This window comes from Syngnathoides biaculeatus, chromosome 4 (assembly GCF_019802595.1).
Source record: "Syngnathoides biaculeatus isolate LvHL_M chromosome 4, ASM1980259v1, whole genome shotgun sequence".
Lineage (NCBI taxonomy): Eukaryota > Metazoa > Chordata > Actinopteri > Syngnathiformes > Syngnathidae > Syngnathoides > Syngnathoides biaculeatus.
The window spans coordinates 34,213,560-34,240,875 of NC_084643.1; the positions used below are offsets into that span (position 1 = coordinate 34,213,560).

Here is a 27,316-nt window from a genome sequence, read left to right on the forward strand (position 1 = left end):
CAAGCCAGGGAGGCGGGACCAACCAATTGGTAGCAGAAGAACGAGCAAAGTCCAGCCAAGAGACATATGAGAGGAACCCTCAGGAGGACTTTGAGGATGTGACGTTTGTACACCGAGTGATCCTCACACGCTCGGATCTGATCCTGGAGCAGGAACGGACGACCAAAGGCATACAAGACGATCACTGACTGAAAAAGAACAACAACAACAACAACATCAGTGGCAACCTAGGCTTGGAGATGCAAATGCTAAGGGCAGACCTGAATGCCACCAATGACCATCACACAGCCGCAGAAGAGAAGAATTCCCAGGATGTGTGTGGGAAAGGTCGCCATCAGCGAAAACTGCACAGAGCAGAAAACCTCTGCTGTCATGTCAGGGACATCGTTTGTCAATGAATGGCGAGACCCATACTGACCGTGTACGGCAGCAGGGTGATCAGCATCATGCATGCCTGGAACACCACACAGGAACAAGAACACACAGGAACAAAAACACATTGGGAACGGGTAAAATCATCCAAGGAACAAGAACAACGGCCATGTTGCTCTACTTACGAGGTTAAGCAAGGCCAGAGTGTCATCGATACGAACGATCACCTGAAATAACCTGGAACATGTCAAAAAGGAACAAGAACATCTCAAACTGGAACAAGAAAAGTCATAGGAATACACAAAGAACAAATACTGTATTTGTACTGGAACAAGTCAGATAAAAAAAAAAAACTTGAATGAGAAAAACTGGAGCAAGAACAAGTCAAACTGAAACAATGAGTTAGACAGAGACAAGAACAAATCAAACGAATGTTTAAAAAAAATCTTTAAAAAATGTAATAAACAAACCAGAAAAAGGAAAAACTGCAGCAAAAACAACTCAAACAGGAACAACAAAAAAGCACATTAGGAAATAAAAGGTGACGTTGTGGGTTTTTTTTTTCCTCCACCTGATGTGTGCCGCCCAGGCCACAGTGACTATGAGGAAGGTCATCAGGTAGACGGCCATCTTGGTCCCCAGCAGAAGCTGAAGGTTCTCATCCAGCTCCTGAACGTGAGACTGCGTTACCACTGCAACATTTGACCACTGTTATAATGTCACACATTACCTTGTCCACCTCCATCTTGGTGTGGGCCACGGGAAGGATCTGCACAGAGAGATAGGTTAAAGTTGCTCACGGTGCCCATATTGGACTTAAAGGAAGCAAGACCAAGACAGAAGGATCTTACATGAGCCATTTTGATCTATAACAAAGGAATAGTAAAATGATAGTTCCATGATAAACGGCGCTCATTGTAGCCATCCTGACAGCTGACAAAATATATTTGGGCTTGGGAATGTGCATCCATATTTATACCCTCAACCAGCCTGGGAAAATCTCAGGATCCTCCAGCAAGAACTGTACAAAGTGCCTGGGGAAAGGGAAGTTTGTACTTCCCTGCTTAAGCTCCTACAAACAACCTGACCTCGCATAAGCACAGCAAATTGGACAGATGGAATAATTTTAGAGACTTTCTTCAACTTAAAATTGTCCAAAAGCCTGAGTATTCCAGCCTTTTAACAGTAAATATCCTTCGATGTCTGTAGGACACCATGAAAGACAACAGATTAAAGGTCCACTGTCATGAAATGCATAATTTTTAGTATGTTATTAATGAAAAAACAGCAGCCGGTATGGACCCACCTGTTTTTTCACCACAAAACATGATTTTGACGTGGCTTTTTGTAACTCACGGCATGAAAATCCTCTCAAGCGTTTTGTTTTCGAGAAGACGCAGGAAGTGACGTACAGGGCAGTAGCGCACTCAAGCAGTCTCGTCTGGTTGTGCTAGTTTTACCTGCGGGAAGGTAGCTCTTTGTTCCTTCGTGTTAGCCAAAATGCCAGCTCGTTGTATTGCTGGATATTGCTCGAACACTCGGGAGGATGGATTCGCTCTTCATACTTTTCCAAAAGACCCGGTTCGTCGTGAAAAATGGATTGCACTGGTGCAAAGGACGAGAGCTTCATGGGTTTCAAATGACAGGTAGGTGTGTATACAGCTAATAAAAAAAATAATAGTTTGGGGAGTACCATGTAATCGGTCTCTCATAACGTAACAAAAGATCAGCGTACATTTGTCATGCGTGCTAAATGTGTCGATGTGTGCGTCGGGCTCGCCGGCGAAGGCTGCAGCATCGCCTCGCAGATGGCAGCGGTTATGAACAACGCTGCCGACAATGCCGCACTCAGCCACGTGCGACGACAACGCCGTTTTGCAGCCCGGCTCGGCTCCGTGATAAGGCACCACGGCCCCGAAAATGAGCCACCCCGGCCAAGACGCCGCATTTGCCAGTCATGGCTTCGGCAAAGGCTGCGTGTCGGGCTCGCAGACGGCAGCGGCTCTGAACAACGCTGCTGACAATGGTGCACTTAGCCACGTGCGACGACAACGCCGTAAAGCACCCTGGCTCAGCGGTTTTGTTCATCGCAGATGGCGGCTATGAACAACGCCGTCTAGCGGTCCGGCTCGGCGCCGAAAATGAGCCACGCCGGCTCGTCACAGCGCCCGCCGTGGAAATGGATCGGATGGGGAGGCGGTTTGGCCGTGATCGCATATCATCTGGGTATGGGTCAAAACAAGAGGGTAATATTGCGCCGGTATCTTCTTCTTCGAAAAGAGCTTCCGTGTCAGAAGGGGCGTGTTCATCTCCCAATATAGGGTCCACCGTGTGTTTTCAATGGCGAATGTCCAGGTGACGTCACGGAGAGAGGATGCAGCCAATACGGCGACCACTTGGATGTCGTAGAATGACACTTCCGCAACTTTGCGCGTGAATGACCCGCTCTCCGCTCATATTTATTTTTTCATATCGACAATGAAGTGAATAGTGTTACTTGTCTTTTTCATTACAATGTCTATTTTACAATGTATATAGGGACGTCAGTGGCACTGAACCGCCACTGTATTGTATTCATTGACTTTCCCGCCGTCGGCAGGACCCGCCCACTTCTATTACGACACAATTGCGTTGGAATGACGCAGCCAGTCATTGACGAGTGCGTCTTACCATGACAGTGGCGATGATGGAGAGCAGCGCGTCGCTGTACGCCAGCAAGCGGTGTGAAGATTGTGTGGCCCAGTCGGCTCCCTCCTCCTCCTCGACGTCGACGGAGGCGGCCAGGAGGCTTTCTGTTGAGACTGCGGAGGCGGGGCGCTCCTCTACCGGCTCCTCTTCCGCCGCGTGGTCGTCGTCTTCGTGTCGGCCCATCGCGAGCTCGTCAAGTAGCCGCTCTGTTTGCAAACAAACTGACTTTTTAGGGGGCGGGGCAATCGGATGCGGAAGTGCCAGACGTCAGCAATGGCGACTCACGAGATCTACTCGATTGATATCACGCAATTGTGAAAGTCAAAAGTGTTTCGAGCGACTAAAATCACAAGTAAGCCTCAGTGGAATAGTAAGCGTTTTTTTTTTGTTTGTTTGTTTTTAATCATAAAGATTAATGAGAAAATGTTGCAGTGTCACCTTTCTGCCTGTAGAGAGAAGCAGACGTCTAATTGAGTGGATATGGACATTCTCCCTTCGAATTTATTTTCCAAGATTAGAATTTATTGGTAGGAAAAAGGTTATTTTAAAGTTTACAATGGTTTTGATTTATTTGCTTTTTGTGGACAGTGAGACCCTAACAACGTTTTGAGGGGGGAAATTCTTATCTCTCTTTTTTTTTTTAACTATGGCGCAGATCATTGATTTGCTTTTGCTGGACACTGGCTAGGTACGTCCAAAAAAAAAAAAAAAAAAAAAAACGAACAAACAATGAGACAATCCATATTCTTCTTGCTTGGTGAGGTGATGGGAGTACGTTAGCTCGCAGAATAGTGCCCCCCCTGCGGACTAGTCGCCTCGGCGATGATGTCATCCTGACAGCTGTGATCTGTTCACGCTGGTCTCCTAATTGCTGCTTAATCTGCGTCGCATTTAAGAAGCAGCTGCAGACATACAAAAAAAAAGTCACTTTTAATGAGGGCTAAAACCAGATGATCCGGATGGCGAGCAGGAAGGAAGTGGGGGGTGATTCAGTTTGACGCCACTTTCACATCCTGGTTGAAGAGCATACTATGCATCAGTTTTCTGGGCTGCTTATCCTCACAAGAGTAGCTGGAGTGCTGGAGCCTATCCCAGCTATCTTTGGGCTTGATGCAGGGTACGCCCTGAAGCGTTTGCCAGCCAATCGCAAGGAACATATCTTATAAACAACCACTTGCACACACATTCACATCTATGGGCAATTTAGTATATTATTGGGAGGTGGGGGGAAATTTGAGTCCATGGAGAAAACCCACACAGACATGCGATCTCCACACAGACGGGGCCGGGATTTCAACCCAGACCTTTGAGGCAGACGCTCGTTTTGCCAAAGAGGATACAAGTGAAATTGATTTCATTTAAGCGGGCTTTAATTCATGTTCTACCGATCTTTTCCATTGTGCATTCGGTATTCACACATTGTTATTGTTTGTAATACTATTCGAGAAACTAAATCTCTGTTTTGCAGTCTTTATTTCTTATTATTCAGGCCAGTAAATTCACCTTCTGGGGGCTTTAATTCTTATTATTCCACAACAAAAATAACTTTTGGGGATTTTTACTAATAGAGTACAGTGAAATTTGTACTATTCTGACCATTTGGGATGATGGGAATGGGGTGTCCATATTATCGTGTCCTTCCAGACGCTTTAATTCTTATTATTCTGGCACTAAGATTGCCTTTTCAGGGTCTATCATTCTTTGCATTATCCTGCTGATGAAAACTTTTTGGCGATTTTTCTTGCAATTTCATCAGCTTTTGGGAGACGTCACTTCTTATTGCACAGCCAAATCATATTTTTTTTTTTGTCTGGACTATGACTTTTTATGAGTGCACCAAATAAATGACCTTTTCCAGTTTTTAATTTTGCTGTTATTCTCACCAAGGGAGCTTAAATTCTAAGTTTTTCAGTTGCAAAATCACCTTTCGTGCTGCTTTATTTGTAAATAACATTCTGATCACCTTTTGGGGTGCTTTAATTTTTAATATTCACATCTTGTGTGAGTGGATTAATCCTTTTTCATATAATTACTTCAGCCTTTTGAGGCACTTTAAATCTTTTTATTATTACTATGACAACTCAATTAAGTTTTTGCATGGTTTTGTTCTTATATTAAATTACCCTTGTTGACCTTTACTGATTATTCAGACAGCAAAACTGCCTTTTAGGGGGCTTTAATTGTTACTCATCTGTAAACTAATTTGCCGTTTGGAGTGTTTTAATTCTTCTCATTTTGGTTTTGTGGGTTTTAATTATGAGACTGCGTTACAAAATTTTGTTTTCTGTATGTTTTCTTTCAATTCTGCATCGCTGCTTCCAAAAATGACATCTCGTTTTCCTATTCAGATGAGTTTTAATTGGTATTACGAGCCTGGCCACTAAAGCCGCTCAGTAGCATGGCCTGGGTGGTGTGTGATTGAGAGGAAATATGCCACCTGCATGGGTCGGCTGATGGCTCCGCCCACAACCACCATGGGGGATTTGACAGATGCTCCTCATCCATCATCATCATCTTCATCATCATCACCATCATATTCACGTACTTTCTCCTGATTTCCACGATGGCAAAGTTTCTAGCAGAAGTCCTAGGATGTGCACTACCCGTGCGAGAGGTAAGGGGTCCTTATCAGCGGCTTTATGTTCGTCTTTGTTTGATGATGCTGATGTTGTCGCCACAGCAACGGGATGAGGAGGGAAAAAAGAAAATACTGACTGACAATTCTTCTCACTCTGTACTCTTTGTTGTTGTTTTGCATTTGACTTTTTGGTGCCTAGCACTCAAGTGTTAAAAAAGAAGCTGATAGTAAAGGGGCGGGGGCAGAGAAGCGAGTTGTTGTGAATGCAAAGATTATATCTTTAAAGGTTGATGTGCCACTCCTTAGGTTGTGATTTTGTTGATTATGTTGTCTTTGCGGGGAATTAGAACGGCTGGACATTACATAACTACACGCATGCACGCACGCACACATACACACACACACACACAGCTGTAATCCATAAACCATCTAAACCATCAATCCAAAGGATTTTTAGCATGTGTGTGTTTATGTCATTAGAGTGTGAAGTGATGAGGGGAGAAAGTGTCAGAGGACGACAAACGATCACCTGCTGTATTCAAGTTTGACGAAAGTTGCATTAGCAGAATAATCCATAAAACTATCAATCACATATAGATTTGCTTAGGTTAACATGGTGAAAAAAAACATGTTAATAATCAAAACAGTAAAGTGGTGTTTGGCTGCCATGTAGCTATGTTGATTAACTGGGCTATGACAGCTCATCATCGAATCGAGTCTTCGTATTGACTGCGTACACGGGCAGACACTATGCGCGCCAAGTCAAAATGGCATCCACTGTATGTAAAGGCTGAATATTGTGAAATATTTTGTAATTTTGAACTAAATGGAGTGTGGCAGCAGTTGCAACTCTTGTCTGAATAAAATTGGTAGAATGTTCTTTTTTTGTTCCGTTATGATTCGGTTCAAAAACTTTCTCTTTTTTTTTTTTTTCTTGTTTGACCAGAATACCCATTTGTGAAGAGCCCTAGTGTTCACAAAATGAATTAAACACGGATGTTGTTTTGGTCCTGAGAAATCACTCCCAAAATTTTAGGCCTCAGTTGAAACGATTCAGAAACTTTTTGTGGTTTCTGTAAGGTTCTAATGTAGGTCCCAAAGGATCAGCTGTGACCCCTACCCCAACAGATCATGGTTACCATTAGGGATGGGCGAGTATTGAATTTGATATCAAGAAGGTCACACAACCCCCCGGAATCAAGGTACTCCTCCCCGGCAATAGATGGCGCTGCACTGTGGTGATTGGACACGTGGGGCGAATCATCGTGTCCGTCAGGAAGAAAGAAAGATCTCCACTCACAATTATTTGCAATTGTATAAATTTAAATTGGATGTATCGGTACATAATAAGTAAACAAGAGAGAATACTTTTATTGGTATCGGTTTGGAAAAAAAATGGTATCGAACATCTCGATTTGCCACAGTCCAAGCACACGATGGTGCTCCAAAACTTCAACCTCAAGTTATTTGATCGTTTGTTTTTTGTTCTTTTTTTTTCAGTCAAAGGTCTTTGTGAAGTTAACCAATGAGGCATCTCCGTTTGACTGCACAGCGGTGAGTCCTCTCCAAATGTTTTCCTTTAAAAAAAAAAAAAAAAAAACATAAAAGAGGGTTTCACTGCTGAAATATCCTATTCTTAAACAAACACTTTTTCTTTACGGGTGATTAGGAGTTTTGTCTCACTATTAAATACAATTTTATTCTTCTGAGAATGTTTTTTTTTCCCTCAAAAACAACAAGGTTTTGTTCTCATATTCAGATTTTAAAATCTGAGTACCCCCCAAAAAATCTCTCTCTTTCTCCCTCTCTCTCTATATATTTTTTTTTGTGTGGGGGGGGGACTAATGCCTAAAGCAATTATATATATATATATATATATATATATATAATTAATTGTTTAAAAATCAATGATATAGCAGGGCTTTGCTAAATTGCTGAAAACATTGTGAACAAAAAGTGACATTTTTATACATGCTATCGTAGGTAAGTGAGGTGTGTCTTTTTTGTTAAGCAATAAAAATATATATATATATACACACACACACACACATATATATATATATTATTTATTTTATTTCTCAAACTATATAAACAAAAGCAAAACAATTGTCAGGTGAGGTTTATAACGCCTTTTTGGATGAAAACAGCGCAATCCCTTCCAGACAGTGAAGCAGGAAGATTTCGGAATGTTCTTTTTCACGAAGGCGTCTGCACACGCTTGACAAGAAGTATTTGGACTCTCTCGGCCCAGGATGTCAAACCACATCGACTCTCTTAAAAAACGCACCTCACTTACTTAAGATAGTGTTTATAAAAATGTCACTTTTTGTTCACATTGTTTTCAGCAATTCATCGAACCCCAGCTATATCGGTGATTTTTGAGCAATTGTTTTTACAGTACACAGCCATGTCTGCATTCAGAGTTGTGTACTTTCAGTGTGCCACAACATGCCGGGCAGCACCGAACTCTATTGAAAGAGATGCAGTGCAATTAACAGCACGAGGAAGAGGTAGAGGAGGTCCGCAACTACTGTAAACTCCAGTGACGTTCTTACTACAAAGCAGAGAGAAAAATAATCTTGAAGACTATTGACATACTGTACGTTGTTTGTATGTGTTGCAGCTCAGTGTGTGCAAAGTAGCAGTTGTTGAAAGTTTATAATGACAAAATTAATTTCCATTAACTATGGAATTTTACATTATTTTCATTTATCGTTTCTCTATAGTTACATTTTCATGTTGGGCCTGGAATCTGTTGCGGTGAATGGGAGGGGGTCACTTTAGTGTGTGAAAGTGCTGTGTGGTGTTCAATATCTGGACTTTGCATCTCCATTCATCCATTTTCTTAGCCGCTTATCCTCACAAGGGTGACGGGAGTGCTGGAGCCTATCCCAGCTGTCAACGGGCAGGAGGCAGGGTACACCCTGAACTGGTTGCCAGCCAATCGCAGGGCATATCGAGACAAACAGCCGCACTCACAATCACACCTAGGGACAATTTAGAGCGTTCAATTAATGTTACAAGTTTTTGGAATGTGGGAGGAAACCGGAGTGCCCGGGGAAAACGCACACAGGCACAGGGAGAACATGCAAACTCCACACAGGCGGGTCCGGGGTTGAACCCAGGACCTCAGAACTGTGAGGCCAACGCTTTCCAGATGCGCCTACGTGCCAACTTTGCGTCTCCTTCGTGAGGAAAAAAAATGGGCCATTCTCGTCTGAATGAAGGATTCATTCAGCTTCCATTCTGTTTATCCTCACAATGGTCACAGGGTGACGGGAGTGCTGGAGCCTATCCCAGCTATCTTCGAGCAAAAGGCGGGGCACACCCTGAACTGGTCGCCAGGCAATCACGGGAAATAAGGGATTGAGAAACTAATACACACAGAATACACGCACACACACAAACGAACAGACGCACACATTATGTAACAGCATTAAGGCGATTGTGTGTGAACAAGGAAGTACAGTGTGTATGCACATAAACACTAAAGCACGAGGAAGGAATTACCCAGATGGGAATGTCACATATGTACTGTGTGTGCGTGTAAAATGATTACTATGATCATAATGATAATGATGAGGACTAACCCCCCCCAAAATAAATAAATAAAGGGAAGGAATTAATGAGAGATTAAATAAATCTTCTTAAAAAGGTAAATAAATTATATTTTTGTTGTGAAACTGCTTTTTTCCCCTCTGAAAAGTAGAACTTTATACTCATACAAGAATTCCTTTTTCTTTGAAAAATATTCCTTTACTCTATTTTGAAGAAAGACCAAAAATGGAACCTTTTGATCATAATTCCACAAGCCGTTTTTGGAGGAAGACAAATTATGAGTTCCATCCCAAGAACACCATCCCTTCTGTGAAGCATGGGGGTGGTAGTATCATGGTTTGGGGGTGTTTTTCTGCACATGGGACAGGACGACTGCACTGTATTAAGGAGAGGATGACCCTGGCCATGTATTGTGAGATTTTTGGGAATACCTCTTTACTTCAGTCAGAACATTGAAGATGGGTCGTGGCTGAGTCTTTCAATCATACAATGTGATTTCTGGATTTTTCTTTTTAAATGATCTCTCTCACAGTGGACATGCACCTACGATGAAAATTTCAGACCCCTCCATGATTTCTAAGTGGGAGAACTTGCAATATAGCAGGGTGTTCAAGTACTTATTTTCTTCACTGTATCACGTATCGTAATTGCGATTGCGTTTTTTTAAAAAAATCGAACTTGATTCTTATATGATTGTGACTTTATTTTGTAAAAAAAAAAAAAATGCAACTTTTTGATTTGTTTATGGTAGAATGGACTCAGGCTCACCCAATACTATTTGACGTCCTGACCCCCCCCCCCCCCTCTTTCCCTCAGTCCATGCTGGAAATGAATTTGCTTGGGTTACTTTTTCCTCCGCGTTAAGCCGCTTAACCTCAATAACGTGCTGCGTGCTAATCTCATTAAAGCTCGCTTTAGCATATGAATATTGAGCATTATTCTTATTATTACTCGCTTATGTAAGAACGTACACACGGCACATTCCGCAAATGTCCTGTTCCTCTTTATGGACCCCGTTTGACCCTCTTTCAACTTTCAACTGACACTTGTGCAATTCCATTCGCATCACTATGAGCTACCAAGCTAACGATGCTCAGGTTTTGTGCTTGCTGTCACATGACTGGATGAATGAAAAAAAAAAAGGATTAATCAAAGGTTCCCAAGCTAGCTAGCAGGCATGAAAATTCACTTAGCGTCATTGCTCTGAGCTGACATGCTTTTGTTTTCTGTCACATGATCCATCTTTCCATTTCCTGCACCGCTTATCTTCACAGGGGGTCACGTGTCCCAGGTGACTCAAGGCGGGAGGCGGGGTAACACCCTGAACTGGTCGCTATCCAATCACAGGGCACATTGAGACAGACAACAGCCGCACTCACAATCAGACCAAGGGGACAATTTAGAGTGTTCAATGAATGCGTGTTTTGGGGATGTGGGAAGATATCTGAGTACCCGGAGAAACCTACACAGGCATGCATATTCCACACAGGTGGGGACAAGATTTGAACTGGGCTCCTCAGAACTGTGAGGCGGATGTGCTCAGCAGTCGTTCACTGTGACCCCCTTCCGTCACAAAATCCCATGCTTCTCTTTTTCTACAAAAAAGATGTTCTACCTTTTTCCTGACAAAATAAGTCTACAGTTGTATTAATTGCCTTCATTTTTTTTACCCTTCAAAAAACAGAAGTTTTCTATGGAGAATCTTTCCTTTTTTTCCCTCATGATTTATCCTTTTTCTCTATTTTTCCTTGAGAAAATGTCCTTTTTAAATGAGTAAAATGTTCTTTTTTTTCCCCATAAAAATGTGTTGAAAATAGATTTTCCCTCTAAATATATTTGACATTTTTCACTTGAAATTTTGAATGAAAAATATTTTTCCATAAAAGTGATTGTTTAAGGCAAGATCTTGTTTTGTTTTTATATACTATTATTATTCTTTGCTCTTAAAAATATATCTTGAAAAAAATCCCAGTCCAAAATTTAACCAAATGACTTTTTGTGGGACAAAAATAAAAATCTGAAATAGCCTTGAAAAACACCTTTTCTCTCAAATAAGATGTAAAAAGATGTAATTGTATAGAAAGAAACTGGAAAAGAAAAATTAATGACAAAATTTTATTTTGTGCTATTTTTTAAAGCCAGTGTTCTCAAAAGGTGTTCTCTTCCCCACAAAGCTCTCCACTCGGCCACCTGCCCCTGCCCGCCCACCAATAAATCTCTCAAAGCTCGTCTTTCAATAAATACATTTTTTAAAATTGCTTTTTAAGACAAAAATGTCTCTCAATAAATGAAAAGAAAACATAAATATTTTTCTATTTTTGTTTTAATGTGGATTTTTATGAATTAATTTCATTTTTTTCTAAATGTAGCTTTTTCTTGAAATGTGTTTTTAAAATGCTTTAAATTTTGAATCCCCAATAAGAGTTTATTTTAGAAAAAATATTCACTGAAAAATAATAGGAATAATAATATTAAAACGGGAATTTTTCAAGAAAAATAATGAAATTTGTTTTTGAAAGACTTTTCATGTAGAAATGTATTTTATACACTTCTTTTGACTTCAATCCAAATGTATCTTGAAAAAAAAAAACATTCAAACCTTTTAAAGAAAAGAAACACTTTTTTTTTCCCTCCGAAATGCGGCTGTAACACCAGTCTCCAGTCCTCGTACCGTGACTTGTTGTTGACCCTGCTGAACGAATAAGGATATTAACAATAAAGCTAAAGCTAAGGACATCATGATGAATAAAACATGAGGCTGTCGTAAAACGCAATGACTCTCGCGCATAATCTACACACGTGCACGCACGTCCACAAAGACAATTTGATCTGGTAGGCCGAAACGACACGTAAATTGGATGGGTGTCATGTCTTTTGTACGTGAGCGGCCATGATAAGGGACGCCATTTCGCTTTGTTGCTAAATGGCAATGTGACAGGAAAAAAAAATTAAACAGATTAAGATGTGTCCTAAACGCTCTCTGATAATGTTAACGTCAGTACTTTGCATTCCCCCCACCAAAAAATAATACTAATTTTCGCTGCTAGACAAGGAAGCAACTGCGTGTTAATCTTTCTTCGACATTTTATTGCCTTGGTTTGTTCAAAATATTTTAATTCATGCTAATACCATGAAATGATAATATCAGGAAGAGGGTAATATTCACATTCGTGTGTGACTTTTGTTCTTAAAAGATGACTTCAATAAAGACAGAAATATGGAAATTAGGGCTCAAGACAAAGAAAATGGAAGACAAATGACGAACGAGTTCCTGTTAGCTCCAAGTAAGACATTAGGAGAGATCATATTTTCAAAGTATCCACCATCTTCTTAATCTTCTTGTTGTTTGTAAAATAAAAACATCATTTCATTACAAACGCTCACTTGTTTTGATATCATTTGAAAACAAATTCAGTTATGCTTCACATTCCTCATAATAGATTAAAATGCCTGATAGAATAACAATTTTCTTCTTAAACCCGGCTTTCCCCTGAAAATGTTCAATTTATTTATTTCAAAAAGTTATTTCCTCAATAGTATTTTACAAGTTTACAAAAAACCCCACTCCATATCCTTTTCCCCTAAAATTTAAAATTGTCCTTAAAAATTAAATTTTTGTTTAATCTTGAAAATACAAATATTTTCTGGAAAAAAAAGACAATTTTCATATAAGTCTGGTGTGTTTTTCTTTTCTTTTTTCTTTAAAAAATGTAATTTGACTTTTTCCTCACTGAAGAACAAGAATTTCTCATAAAAAGGGTACTTTTTCACATATAGTACCGCAAAGGGTTAGGGTTATGCTTCTGATTTCATTCAAATCAACGATATATTATAGATTCTAAATACAATACATTCTTAACTGAGAGAGACACCATGCTTCTGATTTCATTCAATCATTCACACGTAGCAATGTTATGCTAGCGGAGAACGTCTCATTCATTTTTACGAGACGTGTATTAAAAATCAAATTTAGGGCATATCTTCGTGCAAACACAGTCTGGTTAAGCTTCGGTCGGGAGCCAGCAAGAAATCAATACGTTTGTGCAGTCCGATCATCGCTAAATATCGCTCAACAAAGAATAAGTGTGTCAATCGTTCACACGCAGCAGTGTTATGCTAGCGAAGAACTTCAAATTCATTTATACGAAACATGTATTGAAAATCAAATATAGGGCATACCTTCGTGCAAACATATGTGTTCCGGTTGATATTAGATGGATTTAGTTGATGATGCGGTCTTCCACAAAGTTTGATCCATCGAAGGCATTTTTCGTACTGGGTCTTCGGTTTTGGAAAGGGTATGAATGGAACTCCACCAACTAGCCTTTCAGGATACCTGTCGTCACTATTACAAAGTCCGTGACTACACCTCTTGACCATATTATTTGTTAAATAACCCAAATACGCGATAAAACGCTAACTAAACCTATACTGGACCATGCAATGTTGTCTGGGAAAATGGCGGGAGCAAAAACGGGCTTTGGTTTATGCAGATCTCTGGCCTCTGATTGGTCAGTGACGCGGATTGCGCAATATCCACGGAGGGGTCAATTGGCCTTTGGTGTGATTGAGGCAAAGAAAATGGATTGATGGATGGATGGAAAATACACATATTTTTCAAAGAGTAAGATTCAATAAAATTCCTTAAAAATGTTTTTTTTCTGCTGAAAATATAAGGAATTTCTAAAAACACTTGCTTTTCTTAAAAAGCTAGCTTTTTTTCTTCCAAGTATTAAGAAAAGGAATGTGACATTTTCTCCCTAAAACAATTTTATAGGAAAAAAATACTTCTCTTATGCAAAACAGTTTGAAATGCAGCCCTATGGGGGGCACAAACCAGTGCAATCTGTAGGCCGGTCCCAAGCCCGGATAAATGCAGAGGGTTGCGTCAGGAAGGGCATCCGGCGTAAAAACTGTGCCAAACAAATATGAGCGTTCATCTAAAGAATCCCATACCGGATCGGTCGTGGCCCGGGTTAACAACGCCCGCCCCCGGCACTGCTAACCTGCAGGGCGTCGGTGGAAATTCAGCTACTGTGGGTCGAAGACAAAGAAGAGGAGGAAACCGGATCCAGCGTCAGAAGAAAAAGAGGAATGCACAGAGCCTACAACTGAGTGTAGGGACTTTGAATGTTGGGACTATGACAGGAAAAGCTCAGGAGTTGGTTGACATGATGATTAGGAGAAAGGTTGATATTCTGTGCATCCAAGAGAGCAGGTGGAAAGGTAGTAAGGCTAGAAGTTTGGGAGCAGGGTTTAAATTATTCTACCACGGAGTAGATGGGAAGAGAAATGGAGTAGGGGTTATTTTAAAGGAAGAGCTGGCTAAGAATGTCTTGGAGGTGAAAAGAGTATCAGATCGAGTGATGAGACTAAAATTTGAAATAGAGGGTGTTATGTATAATGTGGTTAGCGGCTATGCACCACAGGTAGGATGTGACCTAGAGTTGAAAGAGAAATTCTGGAAGGAACTAGATGAAGTAGTTCTGAGCATCCCAGACAGCGAGAGAGTTGTGATTGGTGCAGATTGTAATGGACATATTGGTAAAGGAAACAGGGGCGATGAAGAAGTGATGGGTAAGTAGGGCATCCAGGAAAGGAACTTTGAAGGGCAGATGGTGGTGGACTTTGCAAAAAGGATGGAGATGGCTGTAGTGAACACTTATTTCCACAAGAGGGAGGAGCATATAGTGACCTACAAGAGCGGAGGTAGAACCACGCAGGTAGATTATATTTTGTGCAGACGATGTAATCTGAAGGAGGTTACTGACTGTAAAGTAGTGGTAGGGGAGAGTGTAGCTCGACAGCATAGGATGGTAGTATGTAGGATAATTCTGGTGGTGGGTAGGAAGATTAAGAAGACAAAGTTAGAGCAGAGAACCATGTGGTGGAAGGTGAGAAAGGAAGAATGTTGTGCGGCCTTCCGGAAAGAGGTGAGACAGGCTCTCGATGGACAACCGAAGCTCCCGGAAGACTGGACGACGACAGCCAAGGTGATCAGAGAGACAGGCAGGAGAGTACTTGGTGTGTCATCTGGTAGGAAAGGGGAGAAGGAGACTTGGTGGTGGAACCCCAAAATTCAGGGAGTCATACAAGGAAAGAGATTAGCGAAGAAGAAGTGGGATACTGAGAGGACTGAGGAGAGGCGAAAGGAGTACATCGAGATGCGACGTAGGGCAAAGGTAGAGGTGGCAAAGGCTAAACAAGAGGCATATGAAGACATGTACACCAGGTTGGACACGAAAGAAGGAGAAAAGGATCTCTACAGGTTGGCCAGACAGAGGGATAGAGATGGGAAGGATGTGCAGCAGGTCAGGGTGATTAAGGATAGAGATGGAAATTTGTTGACTGGTGCCGGTAGTGTACTAAATAGATGGAAAGAATACTTTGAGAAGTTGATGAATGAAGAAAATGAGAGAGAAGGAAGAGTTGAAGAGGCAAGAGTGAAGGACCAGGAAGTGGAAATGATTACTAAGGGGGAAGTCAGAAAGGCATTACAAAGGATGAAAAATGGAAAGGCAGTTGGTCCTGATGACATACCGGTAGAGGTATGGAAGCAATTTGGAGAGATGGCTGTGGAGTTTTTGACTAACTTATTCAACAGAATACTAGCGGGTGAAAAGATGCCTGAAGAATGGAGGAAAAGTGTTCTAGTTCCCATTTTTAAGAACAAAGGGGATGTTCAGAGCTGTGGGAACTATAGAGGAATAAAGTTGATGAGCCACACAATGAAGTTATGGGAAAGAGTAGTGGAGGCTAGACTCAGGACAGAAGTAAGTATCTGCGAGCAACAGTATGGTTTCATGCCTAGAAAGAGTACCACAGATGCATTATTTGCCTTGAGGATGCTTGTGGAAAAGTACAGAGAAGGTCAGACGGAGCTACATTGTGTCTTTGTGGATCTAGAGAAAGCCTATGACAGAGTACCAAGAGAGGAACTGTGGTACTGCATGCGTAAGTCTGGTGTGGCAGAGAAGTATGTTAAAATAGTACAGGACATGTATGATGACAGCAGAACAATGGTGAGGTGTGCCTTAGGTGTGACAGAGGAATTTAAGGTGGAGGTGGGACTGCATCAGGGATCAGCTCTGAGCCCCTTCCTGTTTGCAGTGGTAATGGATAGGCTGACAGATGAGGTTAGACTGGAATCCCCTTGGACCATGATGTTCGCAGATGATATTGTCATATGCAGTGAAAGCAGGGAGCATGCAGAGGAACAATTGGAAAGATGGAGACATGCACTGGAAAGGAGAGGAATGAAGATTAGCCGAAGTAAAACAGAATATATGTGCGTGAATGAGAAAAGTGGAGGGGGAAGAGTGAGGCTACAGGGAGAAGAGATAGCGAGGGTCGACGACTTCAAATACTTGGGGTCAACAATACAGAGCAATGGAGAGTGTGGTCAGGAAGTGAAGAAACGGGTCCAAGCAGGTTGGAACAGCTGGCGAAAGGTGTCTGGTGTGTTATGTGACAGAAGAGTGTCTGCTAGGATGAAGGGCAAAGTTTACAAAACAGTGGTGAGGCCGGCCATGATGTACGGATTAGAGACGGTGGCACTAAAGAGACAACAAGAAGCAGAACTGGAGGTGGCAGAAATCAAGATGTTGAGGTTTTCGCTTGGCGTGAGCAGGTTGGATAGGTTTAGAAATTAGCTAATTAGAGGGACAGCCAAAGTTGGATGTTTTGGAGACAAGGTTCGAGAGAGCAGACTTCGATGGCGAGAGAGTGAGTATATTGGTAGAAGGGTGCTGAGGATGGAGCTGTCAGGCAAAAGAGCGAGAGGAAGACCAAAGAGAAGGTTTATGGATGTGGTGAGGGAAGACATGAGGGCAGTTGGGGTTAGAGAGGAAGATGCAGAAAATAGGCTAAGATGGCAAAAGATGACACGCTGTGGCGACCCCTAACGGGACAAGCCGAAAGGAAAAGAAGAAGAATGCAAAACAGTTTGAAAAATGTGGGGGACTTTTGTGTTCTCTTTCTCTCCTAAAACAAAATATGCAACAACAACAACAACAACAAATCTAAAAAAATACTACTACTTGGAAAATCTATGTGGTACATTTCTTCCAAAAAAAACCAACAACCCACAAATCCTCTTTTTCATCTCCCAAAACCTTTTCTCTCCAAAATCTGACTTTTTTTCCTCATGTAAAAATCAACTTCTCATGGAAAAAAAAGCCTTTTCTCCCAAGAACATATTTGTTTCTTTGAATAAATAAAAAGTTTCATTTCGTTCCCCTAACAGTGTAACTTGATTCTCTAACTAGAAGGGGGGGACAGTTTTTTTCTCTGATAAATGAAAAGCCATGAGGCTATTTTGCGTCGGACGCTTCTGTGTTTTGTTAACGTGTTTGTGATGGCTCTGTAAACAGTACGCCTGGTCAGTGCGAGGTGAGGACGCTTTTCTGTCATTGAGCTGCGATGACCTCCGTGTGACTGATTATGGTGACTTTCATCATGATCGTTTCCACAAGATACAAGATAGAGATTTCCTTTACGTAACGACGCTAATGCCAAGTTGACGCAACAACACGTAAAAACCCTAACCCACAGTTAAAAAGTAGCATGAAAAAAACCACAACTTTCCCTAAAATACTCCTTTTTTTCTAACGTACTTATTTTCCTAAAAAAAAATACATTTTCCCCCCCAAAAAATTTCCAAAGTGTTTTCCAAAGTTTGCATTCATGGAAAATGTTTCTTAAAAAAAAACAACGAAAAAAAACAAAACCTTTGTTTAATCTGAAAAAAAAATATTTAAAAATTCTTATTTTCACTCAAAAAAATCAAACAAGGATCTTTTTCACCCTTCTCCAAAATAAGAATGTTTTTACGAAGAAAAAAACAACCCTATTCGCTTAAAATTCTTCCTAAAGAAATGAATTTTTCTAAAAAAAAAATGAATCGATCATCTCATAAACATTTTTTTCTAAAGTGTTTTCCCAAGTTTGCATTCATAGAAAGTGTTTCTTAAAAAAAAAAAACTTTAATATGAAAAAAAAATCTTATTTTCACTCAAAAAAATCAAACAAGGATTTTTTTCAACCTCCTCCAAAATAAAAATGTTCTTCCAAAGGAAAACAACAAACCCTATTCTTGTAAAATTATGATTTTGAATTGTGCCTTGTGAGCATAATCCTCCACTCTCTGACTTCATTGCAGGACATTTTGAGTTGGGTGGCACTTTGAGGTCCAACTAGACCTTCACAAGAATGTTAAATATTGAATATTCTCCTCTATTTTTTGTCCTCGCCACCTCCTCGCTCTATTTGGTCGTCAGTAGAAAACAAAAGTAGCTCAGATGAGGCCCACCATCTGTGCTCCTTGTCCTCTCCACAGAGACTTAAAGTGGATGCTGCTTCATCATTATGTAAAACCCGAAGGTTATGTAACGCACGCGGCATGTGTGCTCCGGACTTGATGCTGAGATGTTTCTCATAGACACAGACTTGAACCCAGCACCACCTCGCTGTGAGGTCACCAAGCTAACTCTTCAGCTACAGCCATGCGAACATATAGCGCACACAAAAATACTCATAAACTCACAACAAAACAGCTGATTAGAAAAAAAACTGTGTGTGGGTGTGTGTTTGTGCGTTAATTACGTTTTTCCACCTGCTCTGTTGCTAGCAGCTAGCAGGTGAGAAAATGTTTGGAAAAATCCCAATGGCCTCATGTAAAACAATAAAGAGATGTTTTAAGAACACGGAGGAAGAACAGTGGCAGGCTGCAGAGTCGCTGCGGGGTCATAAAACAATCCTACACCAGAGATCCTAGACCAGGGATGTCCAAACTGTGGTCCACACGCCACGAGGGCCAGCTGTCCATCTTTTGGGGCCCACGACTCGTACGAATAATAACATTGAACACAGCCCACAACCCTAATTTTCCCAGCCTTGATACATTGCCATGGGTTTTTGCTCATCTCTCACCTCCGTAGAGGCTGGAGGATAAGAGAATTCAATGTGCTCGTGGCTCCCACCACCCAGGCATGCTTGTTTAAAATGGACTGAAACGGGGGACTTCTCTTTTCAGGTATTCAGACTCTTTGTCTCACTGGGGGCAGAGAAAACTGGCCACTAGCTTCCACTCATGCCACTTGTGCACATGAGCAAGGCTGATTGTTATGAAATCCAACAGACTTGGTGCACGAATCGTTCAGCTTCAAACCAAACAGTACGCCAAATTTGTTTTTGTCCCAATATTAAACACTGAATGTCTGTAGACAGCGGCACGGTGGATCAGCTGGAAAGCGTTGGCCTCACAGTTCCGAAGTCCCGGGTTCAATCCCGGCACCACCTGTGTGGACTTTGCATGTTCTCCCTGTGCCTCCGTGGGTTTTCTCCGATCACTCTGGTTTCCTCCCAAAAACGTGCATTAATTAAACAAACATTAATTGGACACTTTAAAATTGCCCCAAGGTGTGATTGTGAGTGCTGCTGTCGTTTGTCTCTATGTGCCCTGCGATTGGCTGGCAACCAGTTCAGGGTGTACCCGTCTCCCGGCCGTTGACATCTGGGATAGGCTCCAGCACTCCCCGTGACCCTTGTGAGGATAAATGGCTAAGAAAATGGATGGATGGATGGATGGATGGATGGAGACTTGCCCCTGTGCATGAGACCAGTATCATCAGGCAATTTTTGATTTCTGCGTTTCCTGTGACAAATATTAAGAAAGTTATCAATCTTTAAAATATGTGAAAAAGCATCAATTCCAGGCCAACTTTAATAATCTTTATTCTATTTTTATGATCAAAATCGTTGGAAACCTCCCCAAACACAGAAGCAAATACCATATAATAATGATGAACTGATTAACTTTAAGTAATGGTGGAGATAAACAGTTGGCAGATGGCAGTCATGTGATGTGTGTGAACATGCATTAAAAAAGTTATTAAAATACACAGGAAGGAATAAATAGAGGACAATTAAGAGGCATTTGTAGTTGATTAAATTCCTTAAATTAGCATTGCAAGCGGCAGAAAATATAAGCGATCATCCGAGTAATTTCACTCGTGACCGACGATGCAGATATCCTGTGTTTTTCCAAGCATGACTTTTTGTTGATCAACTTGTGATGGGCTTGGGCATCAAATGTCACGCGTCTCAGTGAAATCAACCTCAAGGGCTAAATTTTTGAAGCCATTTGAAGGACCCTTCAAAAATGAAAATAATAATCTAAAATGAATGCTCCAAAATAAAATGGCAGAGTTCCTGTGTCTTTTCGGGTCTTTAGGTCTTCTTAGCCTGGACATGACTACCAAATGTCATGTTGCTAAGTGAAACTTACCTTCAGGTGCTGAGTTTTCAAAATATTTATAGGACCCCCTGAAATTAGCATATTAAACCTAAGATGGCCACTTTAATTTAAAATGACAGGCTTCCTGTATTTTCAAGGACTAATTTCCTGAAACGTTTTTGTTGATATACTAATGACCACCACACCTACCAAGTTTCATCTTGCTAATTAAATGTGGTTTGGGAAGCTGAATTTTCAAAAGATGTCATTATTTCCAGTGTGGGGTTCCAGCCAGATTGCCCCACGACCCCCCTGGGAGGAATGCATCCCACCGAGGTCACCGTGGCGACCTCCTTTTGGTGAGTGAAAAATTTCTGGCGTCTCCCTGGCTGTTTTTTTTTGCATTTTTTTTCCCCCTCCTGGTAAGCCGATCCTGACCACACATGGAGGAGACCCCCCCTCCTGACCCCCTTTTTACTCCATACTGCCTCCCACCACTGCTGTCAATCAGCAGCTCACAACTAATGTGAATGCAGCTGATGTAAACCATTTGAACAACTAAATTGAGGCCTGGTCTTGGACCATTGTTCTTTTTCTTTCTTTGGTCTTGACCAAAGCTTTGGTCCCAGTCTAGGTCCTCGTTATTTCCCTGGTCTTGTCTAGGATCGTGTCCTGATGTATGTACTGTATAGTATTCACCGGAGCACTGCTGTGTTCCAGGTCATTCCATACAGTATACCAATGGTGTAGTGATATTTGCAAGAAGTCTGACCTACATTCCTCAGTTATGTAAAAGCTATTATGTAAGAAGCAACCCCCCCGCCCCGTCCCCCCTCTCCAAAAGCAAAGACTAAACATGACGAGTTTCTTTTCCACATGTAAATTTAGAACTTTCATTTCCACTTTTAGCCACTTCATTTCTGTTTGCTGTATAGGAAGTGAGAAATCAAAGTGGAAATTCCTCTACGTTGTTTGTGCGTGTGTCTGAGATTTGTGTCTACAGTTGAGTATTTATAGCCTTGTTCAGACTGGCGAATAATGGTGGAAATGTGCACCTTTCTGAGTGAACATCACCGGCACGGGTTAATGTTTCAAAGTCTACCTGGCAGCTGCCCTGCCTTCTGAGGAGATAATGGAGCTGTAACAGAAATGGGACAAAGTTTTAAAACCTGACAGCCAGATTAGATTAGTATCCTGACTGGATAGGCAGATGTAGTAGATGGGTGCAATAGATCAGTGGATGAGACACATAGGTAGATACAATATAATGGATTTTACAGGCAGGTACACCAGATAGGTAGTTACTTTAGATAGGTTAGCTAGATGAGATAGATGGAGTGGGCAGATTGATTAGATAGGGGAAATGAAGACATTTATTTGATAGGATGGTAGATTGGATAGGGAGGCAGCTAGGTAAATAAATTAGGTAGGTAGGTTGCGTGTGTACCTCGGTATATTAGGTAGCTACAGACATTAAGTGGGCAGATTAGATAAACATCAAATTAAATAAAAAGGTCGAGGAACTACGTAAATTAGATAAATCCGTTCATATTTTAGGTAGTTACTATATATAGATTACATATGTAGGTCAATAGGCCAATTTGATGAGTAGGTCGATTTGAGTTTGATTGATTGATTGATTGATTGATTTGATTTGAGGCAGTTAGATAGGGAATGAAATACTCAGGTAGATTAGGTATATTAGATAGGTTGGATCAATCGATTACATTAGATTACACTGATTAGATAGTTTAGATTGGTAGGTTTGTCAGATAAATAGACTTGTCCATCTTGTATTTGATTAGTCTTTTGTATTTCAGTTGTGTTTTTGTCCTCTTGATGTTGTCTGTGTTCAAGTGAACTTGCAGTGTGACGGGCAAATCTTTCAGTAAGTGTGGCGCTTTGAAGCCTGAAAAACCACGTGCGCATTTAGGACCTTACCCACCACACACGCCTTTCCAGATGGCCCTTCATCTCCAAGCAGTTGACTATATTACCCAGCCATGTGTTTTGTTTCTCTCTGCAGATGTTGGGAGGCTATGGCATGAGTTTAGCATCTGGTTAGAATGGCCTCTGTAAATTGGCAGCTGCTATAAAAAAAAATGGCAGGCAAATTAGAGAGGGACCAGATTCCTCTGTGGAGGTCTTGCGGTCGGGCATCCCACTCTGGTGCTGGCTGCTGGGAAGAGAACATTTTTGGGATAGGATTAGCAGGAAAGTGGGGGACATACACAGCCAGCATGTTCCTTCAATGGGATTTAATATGTGTGGGGGTTTCCTGACTTTGGAGGTACCAGGAGAGGTGGTACAATGGCGATCTGAAAGCAGGTAGCAGATAACCAGACCATGGATGTGAAATTTTAATCACTATATCGATTAAGAGTTCGCTAAATCAAAAGAACGATGTTTTTTTTCTGACTTGATAAATGGTCATTGTTGTGGGGACCCAGCATGTGGATCGCACAGTGTGTGTTGTCGCGCCGCATCATTTTGTGTGTATTGATCCAGCTTCATAATTTTCAGATCAAGTTTTTATGCACGCTACAAATCTTAATTATACAGTATCTCAAAATATTACAGTTGACAAATGTCTGTCAAAAAGATCGTAGTCACACACATCAGCCCTGGCTTCTTTGTGGTGTTCGTCTGAGTGGCCTGTCTTTTATTTTGTCTGTCGCTTCAAACACTAATTTCATGAATTTTATACAAATGCATCTTTGCGCTGCTATATTTATCGGTTATTTTCCATTCCAAGAAATTATCCAGTGTTTTTTTTTTTTTTTTAGAATTCATTGCATTTAATTTGTTGTTTCAATTTCTTTTACACAATAGTGCAGGTGGTGTGTGTGCGTGTGTGTGTGTGTGTGTGTGTGAGAGAGAGAGAGACAGAGAGAGAGAGAGAGAGAGAAGTCTTGAGAGTTGTGAATATACAGTCGCAGGCACATTGTGACTGAGGAAGACAGTTCTCTGATAAAGATTCTTCCAGCTTTTTTCATCAGTTGTTTCACTCATAAGAACCCCCATCCATCCTTTTTCTTGGTCGCTTATCCTCACAAGGGTCACGGGGAGTGCTGGAGCCTATCCCAGCTGTCAACGGGCAGGAGGCGGGGAACACGCTAAACTGGTTGCCAGCCAATCGCAGGGCATATTGAGACAAACAGCCGCACTCACAATCAGACCTAGGGGCAATTTAGAGTGTCCAATTAATATTGCATATTTTTGGGATGTAGGAGGAAACTGGAGTGTCTGGAGGAAACCCACGCAGGCACGGGGAGGACATGCAAACTCCTCAGAACTGTGAGGCCCACGCTTTACCAATTGTTCCACTGTGCCACCCTCATAAGAACATAAATGATGAAATCATGAATTCTCGTTAATGTAAAACCAAGGTTCACTTTAATCAGAAAACTTCTGATTTAGACCTCAAAGACAAGATAAATGACCCTTACAAGAGCTGAAGATGCGACCTCACGTCGAGTCAGAGGTGCGACTGTTGCTTCACAGTGTATCGATGTCAAACCATTTCTTTGGAGGTTTTGTAAAAGTTGAATACAAGGGTACCTAATCAGGCGGCTACTGTGATGTGGCAAAACACCAGAGCATCCCACCTGCCGATTCTTTTTTTTTTTTCTTTTTTTTTTGTGTAGTCCATATAACCCGTTTGCTTTCATAAACTTGAGACTCTGAGGTGATACTGTTGCACATCTTACTCCATCTCAGGCTGCATATTTAAAACATGCCAGAGTCCTTTCTTTTGCAGAAAAATAGTTGCTAGTGTGAGGACATTACAGTTATTAAAATGGGAAAACGCACTATTAGTAATAAAAACCAAACGGCGTCAAAGTTTCCAGCAGCTGTTGTGTGGAGTTTCTTGTTTCAAAAGCATAAACTGTGAAAATATGCCTTCTAACAAGTATTAATGTTTCATTTGTCACTGATGTGTATACTTGAAGTTATTGAATGAAAATCCAAATGTCCACTTGTTCCACGTTTGTCTTCATTGAAAAATTTCACCATTGTTGTTTTGTATTCATGAAGCACCTGCTGAAAATAGCTGAGAAACTTTACCATTCCTCAATCTTCACCACTTTGATTGTGTTTACGATGGTCACAACAGACATCATTTTTATTGTCACCAATCTTTGTCTGTCGCAGAACTCATCCCAATGTGAACTCAGAAACCTTGAGGGTCCGACATGTTACTTTTGTACCACAGAGTTCACTTTTCAATAGCCTTGTCCAGGGACCTAGAACAGTGGAAGGGTCCTAAAGCAATTCTACAGAGGACATGCGTGTCAGAAGTTAAACAATACTCACAATCAGGGATTAAACTAAAATGATCTAGTTCAGCGGGTAGAAACAATTCCCTTGATCCTCACAGTTGTCAATCATACACATTTCACAACTGGAACCAAAAGCGGTCCGAAGGATGGATATTGACTAGTCGACAACACAAAGCGGTAACCTGATAACATAGGTGTGTAGCTCAGTGGTAGAGCATTTGACTGCAGATCAAGTGGTTTCCACTTCAACACTGGATGCCCCTTTTTCCTTGATTCTGTTGAGACTGCATGAATTCAGGGATTTGATCATCTCATGAGCAAAAAATAAAACGTCCCCTTAAAAATGCGAGAAAATTACACTGAATGACAAATCCACTCCAAGCTTTTTTGACACTGATCCACTGGGAGGCCTATCAGTGACATGTATCGTTTGCAAATTATATACCCTTCTATTGATCTAACAACTCTACAGAAACTTCAGTTCATTGGCTCTGTGGCGCAACGGTAGCGCGTCTGACGTCATATGAGAAGGTTATGTATTCAAATCACATCAGGGTCTTTTCTTTGGCAATCTGATGGATATCAAAGGTCTGTTTTCAATTCATACGCCATTCCCAAGGAAAAGACGTACCATGGGGTTAGAGCATTATACTAATTCCTGCATTTCTCAGGATTGTATCATGTCACTGAGCTGTGTACTTGAAGTTATTGGATGAAAATCCAAATGTCCACTTCTTCCACTTTTGTCGTTAACCATTGTTTTGTATTCATGAAGCACCTGCCGAAAATAGCTCAGAAACTTTACCATTGCTCAATCGTTACCATTTTGTTTACTATGGTCACAACAAGATCATTTTTATTTTCACCAATCTTCATCTGTCACGGAACTGGCCGGAGTGTGAACTCAGAAACCTTGAGGGTCCGACATGCTAATTTTGCAGCAGAGAGTTGACTTTTCAACAGCTTTGTCCAGGGACCAGGAACAGTGGAAGGGTCCGAAAGCAGGTCTACAGAAGACATGAGTGTCAGAAGTTAAAGAATACTCACAATCTGGGTTTAAACTAAAATGATCTAGTGCGGCAAGTAGGAACAATTCCCTTGATCCTCACAGTTCTCAATCATACACATTTCACAACTGAAACCAAAAGCGTCCGAAGGATGGATATTGAATAGTCTACACCATTAAGAGGCAGCTTGACGACATGGGCGTTTAGCTCAATCATAGAGTGATTGACTGCAGCTCAAGAGGTCTCCAGTTCAACTCTAGAGACCCCCTTTTCCTTGGTTTTGTTTAGACTGCATGAATTCAGGGTTTTGAGCATCTCATCAGCAAAAAAAAAAAAAAAAAACTCCTGTCAAAAATGCAAGAAAGTTACTCTTGCCTAACATGAATGACAAATCCAGTACAATCTTTTTTGACACCGATCCAACGGGCGGCGTGCCAGTGACTTCTATCGGTTGCAAATAATATAACCTACTATTGATCTTACACCTCTACAGAAACTTCATTTCATGGGCTCTGTGGTGCAACAGGAGCACGTCTGACTCCAGATCAGAAGGTTATGTGTTCATCTGGGTCATTTCTTTGGCAATCTGATGGATCTCAAAGGGTCTGCTTTAAATTCACATGCCATTTCCCTGGAAAAGACATACCATGGGGTTGGAGCTAGCTGGTCGAGCATTTGACTGACTTTTGTTTTTGTCAAGAATGTTTCAGGGGAATGCCATGAGAATTTAAAGCAGACCCATCAGAATACCTAAGAAATGACCCTGATGTGATTTGAACACGTAACCTTCTGGTTTAGAGTCAGACACGCTACCGTTGCACTACAGAGCCAATGAAGTGAAGCTTCTGTAGAGGTGTAAGATCAATAGTAGGCTATGTAAAGGCCTCCCGGTGGATCCAGTGTCAAAAAAGCTTATTGTGAATTTGTCATTCAAGTCAGGAGAGGGCATTTTTCTTCCATTTCTTTATTTTGCTCATGAGATGATCAAAACCCTGAATTCATGCAGTCTCAACAAAACCAAGGAAAAGGGGGTCTCTAGAGTTGAACTGGAGACCTCTTGAGCTGCAGTCAAACACTCTATGATTGAGCTATACGCCCATGTCATCAAGCTGCCTCTTAATGGTGTAGACTATTCAAAATCCATCCTTCGGACGCTTTTGGTTTCAGTTGTGAAATACGCATGATTGAGAACTGTGAGGATCCAGGGAATTGTTCCTACTCGCTGCACTAGATCATTTTAGTTTAAACCCGGATTGTGAGTGTTTAATTTCTGACACTCACGTCTTCTGGAGACCTGCTTGAGGACCCTTTCACTGTTCTTGGTCCCTGGACAAAGCTATTGAAATGTCAACTCTGTGGTGCAAAAGTAGCATGTCGGCCCCTCAAGGTTTCTGAGTTCACATTGGGGTCAGTTCCGTGACAGACGAAGATTGGTGAAAATAAAAATCATGTTGTTGTAACGATAGTAAAAACAAAGTGGAGAATATTGAGCAATGGTAAAGTTTCTCAGCTATTTTCAGCAGGTGCTTCATGAATACAAAACAACAATGGTGAAATTTTTCTATTTCGACAAAAGTGAACATTTGGATTTTCA

At 41.2% G+C, this 27,316-nt stretch overlaps 2 protein-coding genes across 4 annotated transcripts in view; one reads left to right on the top strand and one right to left on the bottom strand.

The window, feature by feature from the left end:
• The window catches only part of tmem175 (transmembrane protein 175), a 10,496-nt gene extending 5,604 nt beyond the window's left edge, over positions 1 to 4,892 (bottom strand). The window contains exons 1-7 of the mRNA XM_061816475.1: positions 3,043 to 4,892; positions 1,103 to 1,141; positions 944 to 1,041; positions 558 to 609; positions 419 to 454; positions 261 to 344; positions 24 to 188 (exon numbers count right to left, since the gene is read on the bottom strand). Coding sequence (XP_061672459.1) covers positions 24 to 188; positions 261 to 344; positions 419 to 454; positions 558 to 609; positions 944 to 1,041; positions 1,103 to 1,141; positions 3,043 to 3,243 — 675 coding nt within the window. The 5' untranslated portion in view covers positions 3,244 to 4,892. The remainder of the gene's footprint in view (positions 1 to 23; positions 189 to 260; positions 345 to 418; positions 455 to 557; positions 610 to 943; positions 1,042 to 1,102; positions 1,142 to 3,042) is intronic.
• Positions 4,893 to 5,608: 716 nt separating this feature from the next.
• The window catches only part of LOC133499021 (uncharacterized), a 31,114-nt gene continuing 9,406 nt past the window's right edge, over positions 5,609 to 27,316 (top strand). Inside the window, exons 1-3 of one of the 3 annotated variants that reach the window (XM_061816479.1) lie at positions 5,609 to 5,674; positions 7,139 to 7,192; positions 20,711 to 20,791. In XM_061816479.1, the coding sequence (XP_061672463.1) occupies positions 5,624 to 5,674; positions 7,139 to 7,192; positions 20,711 to 20,791 (186 nt within the window). In that variant the 5' untranslated portion in view covers positions 5,609 to 5,623. Of the gene's footprint in view, positions 5,675 to 6,930; positions 7,193 to 20,710; positions 20,792 to 27,316 lie in introns of those variants that run through there. The other 2 variants (XM_061816478.1, XM_061816476.1) reach the window with 2 other exon arrangements.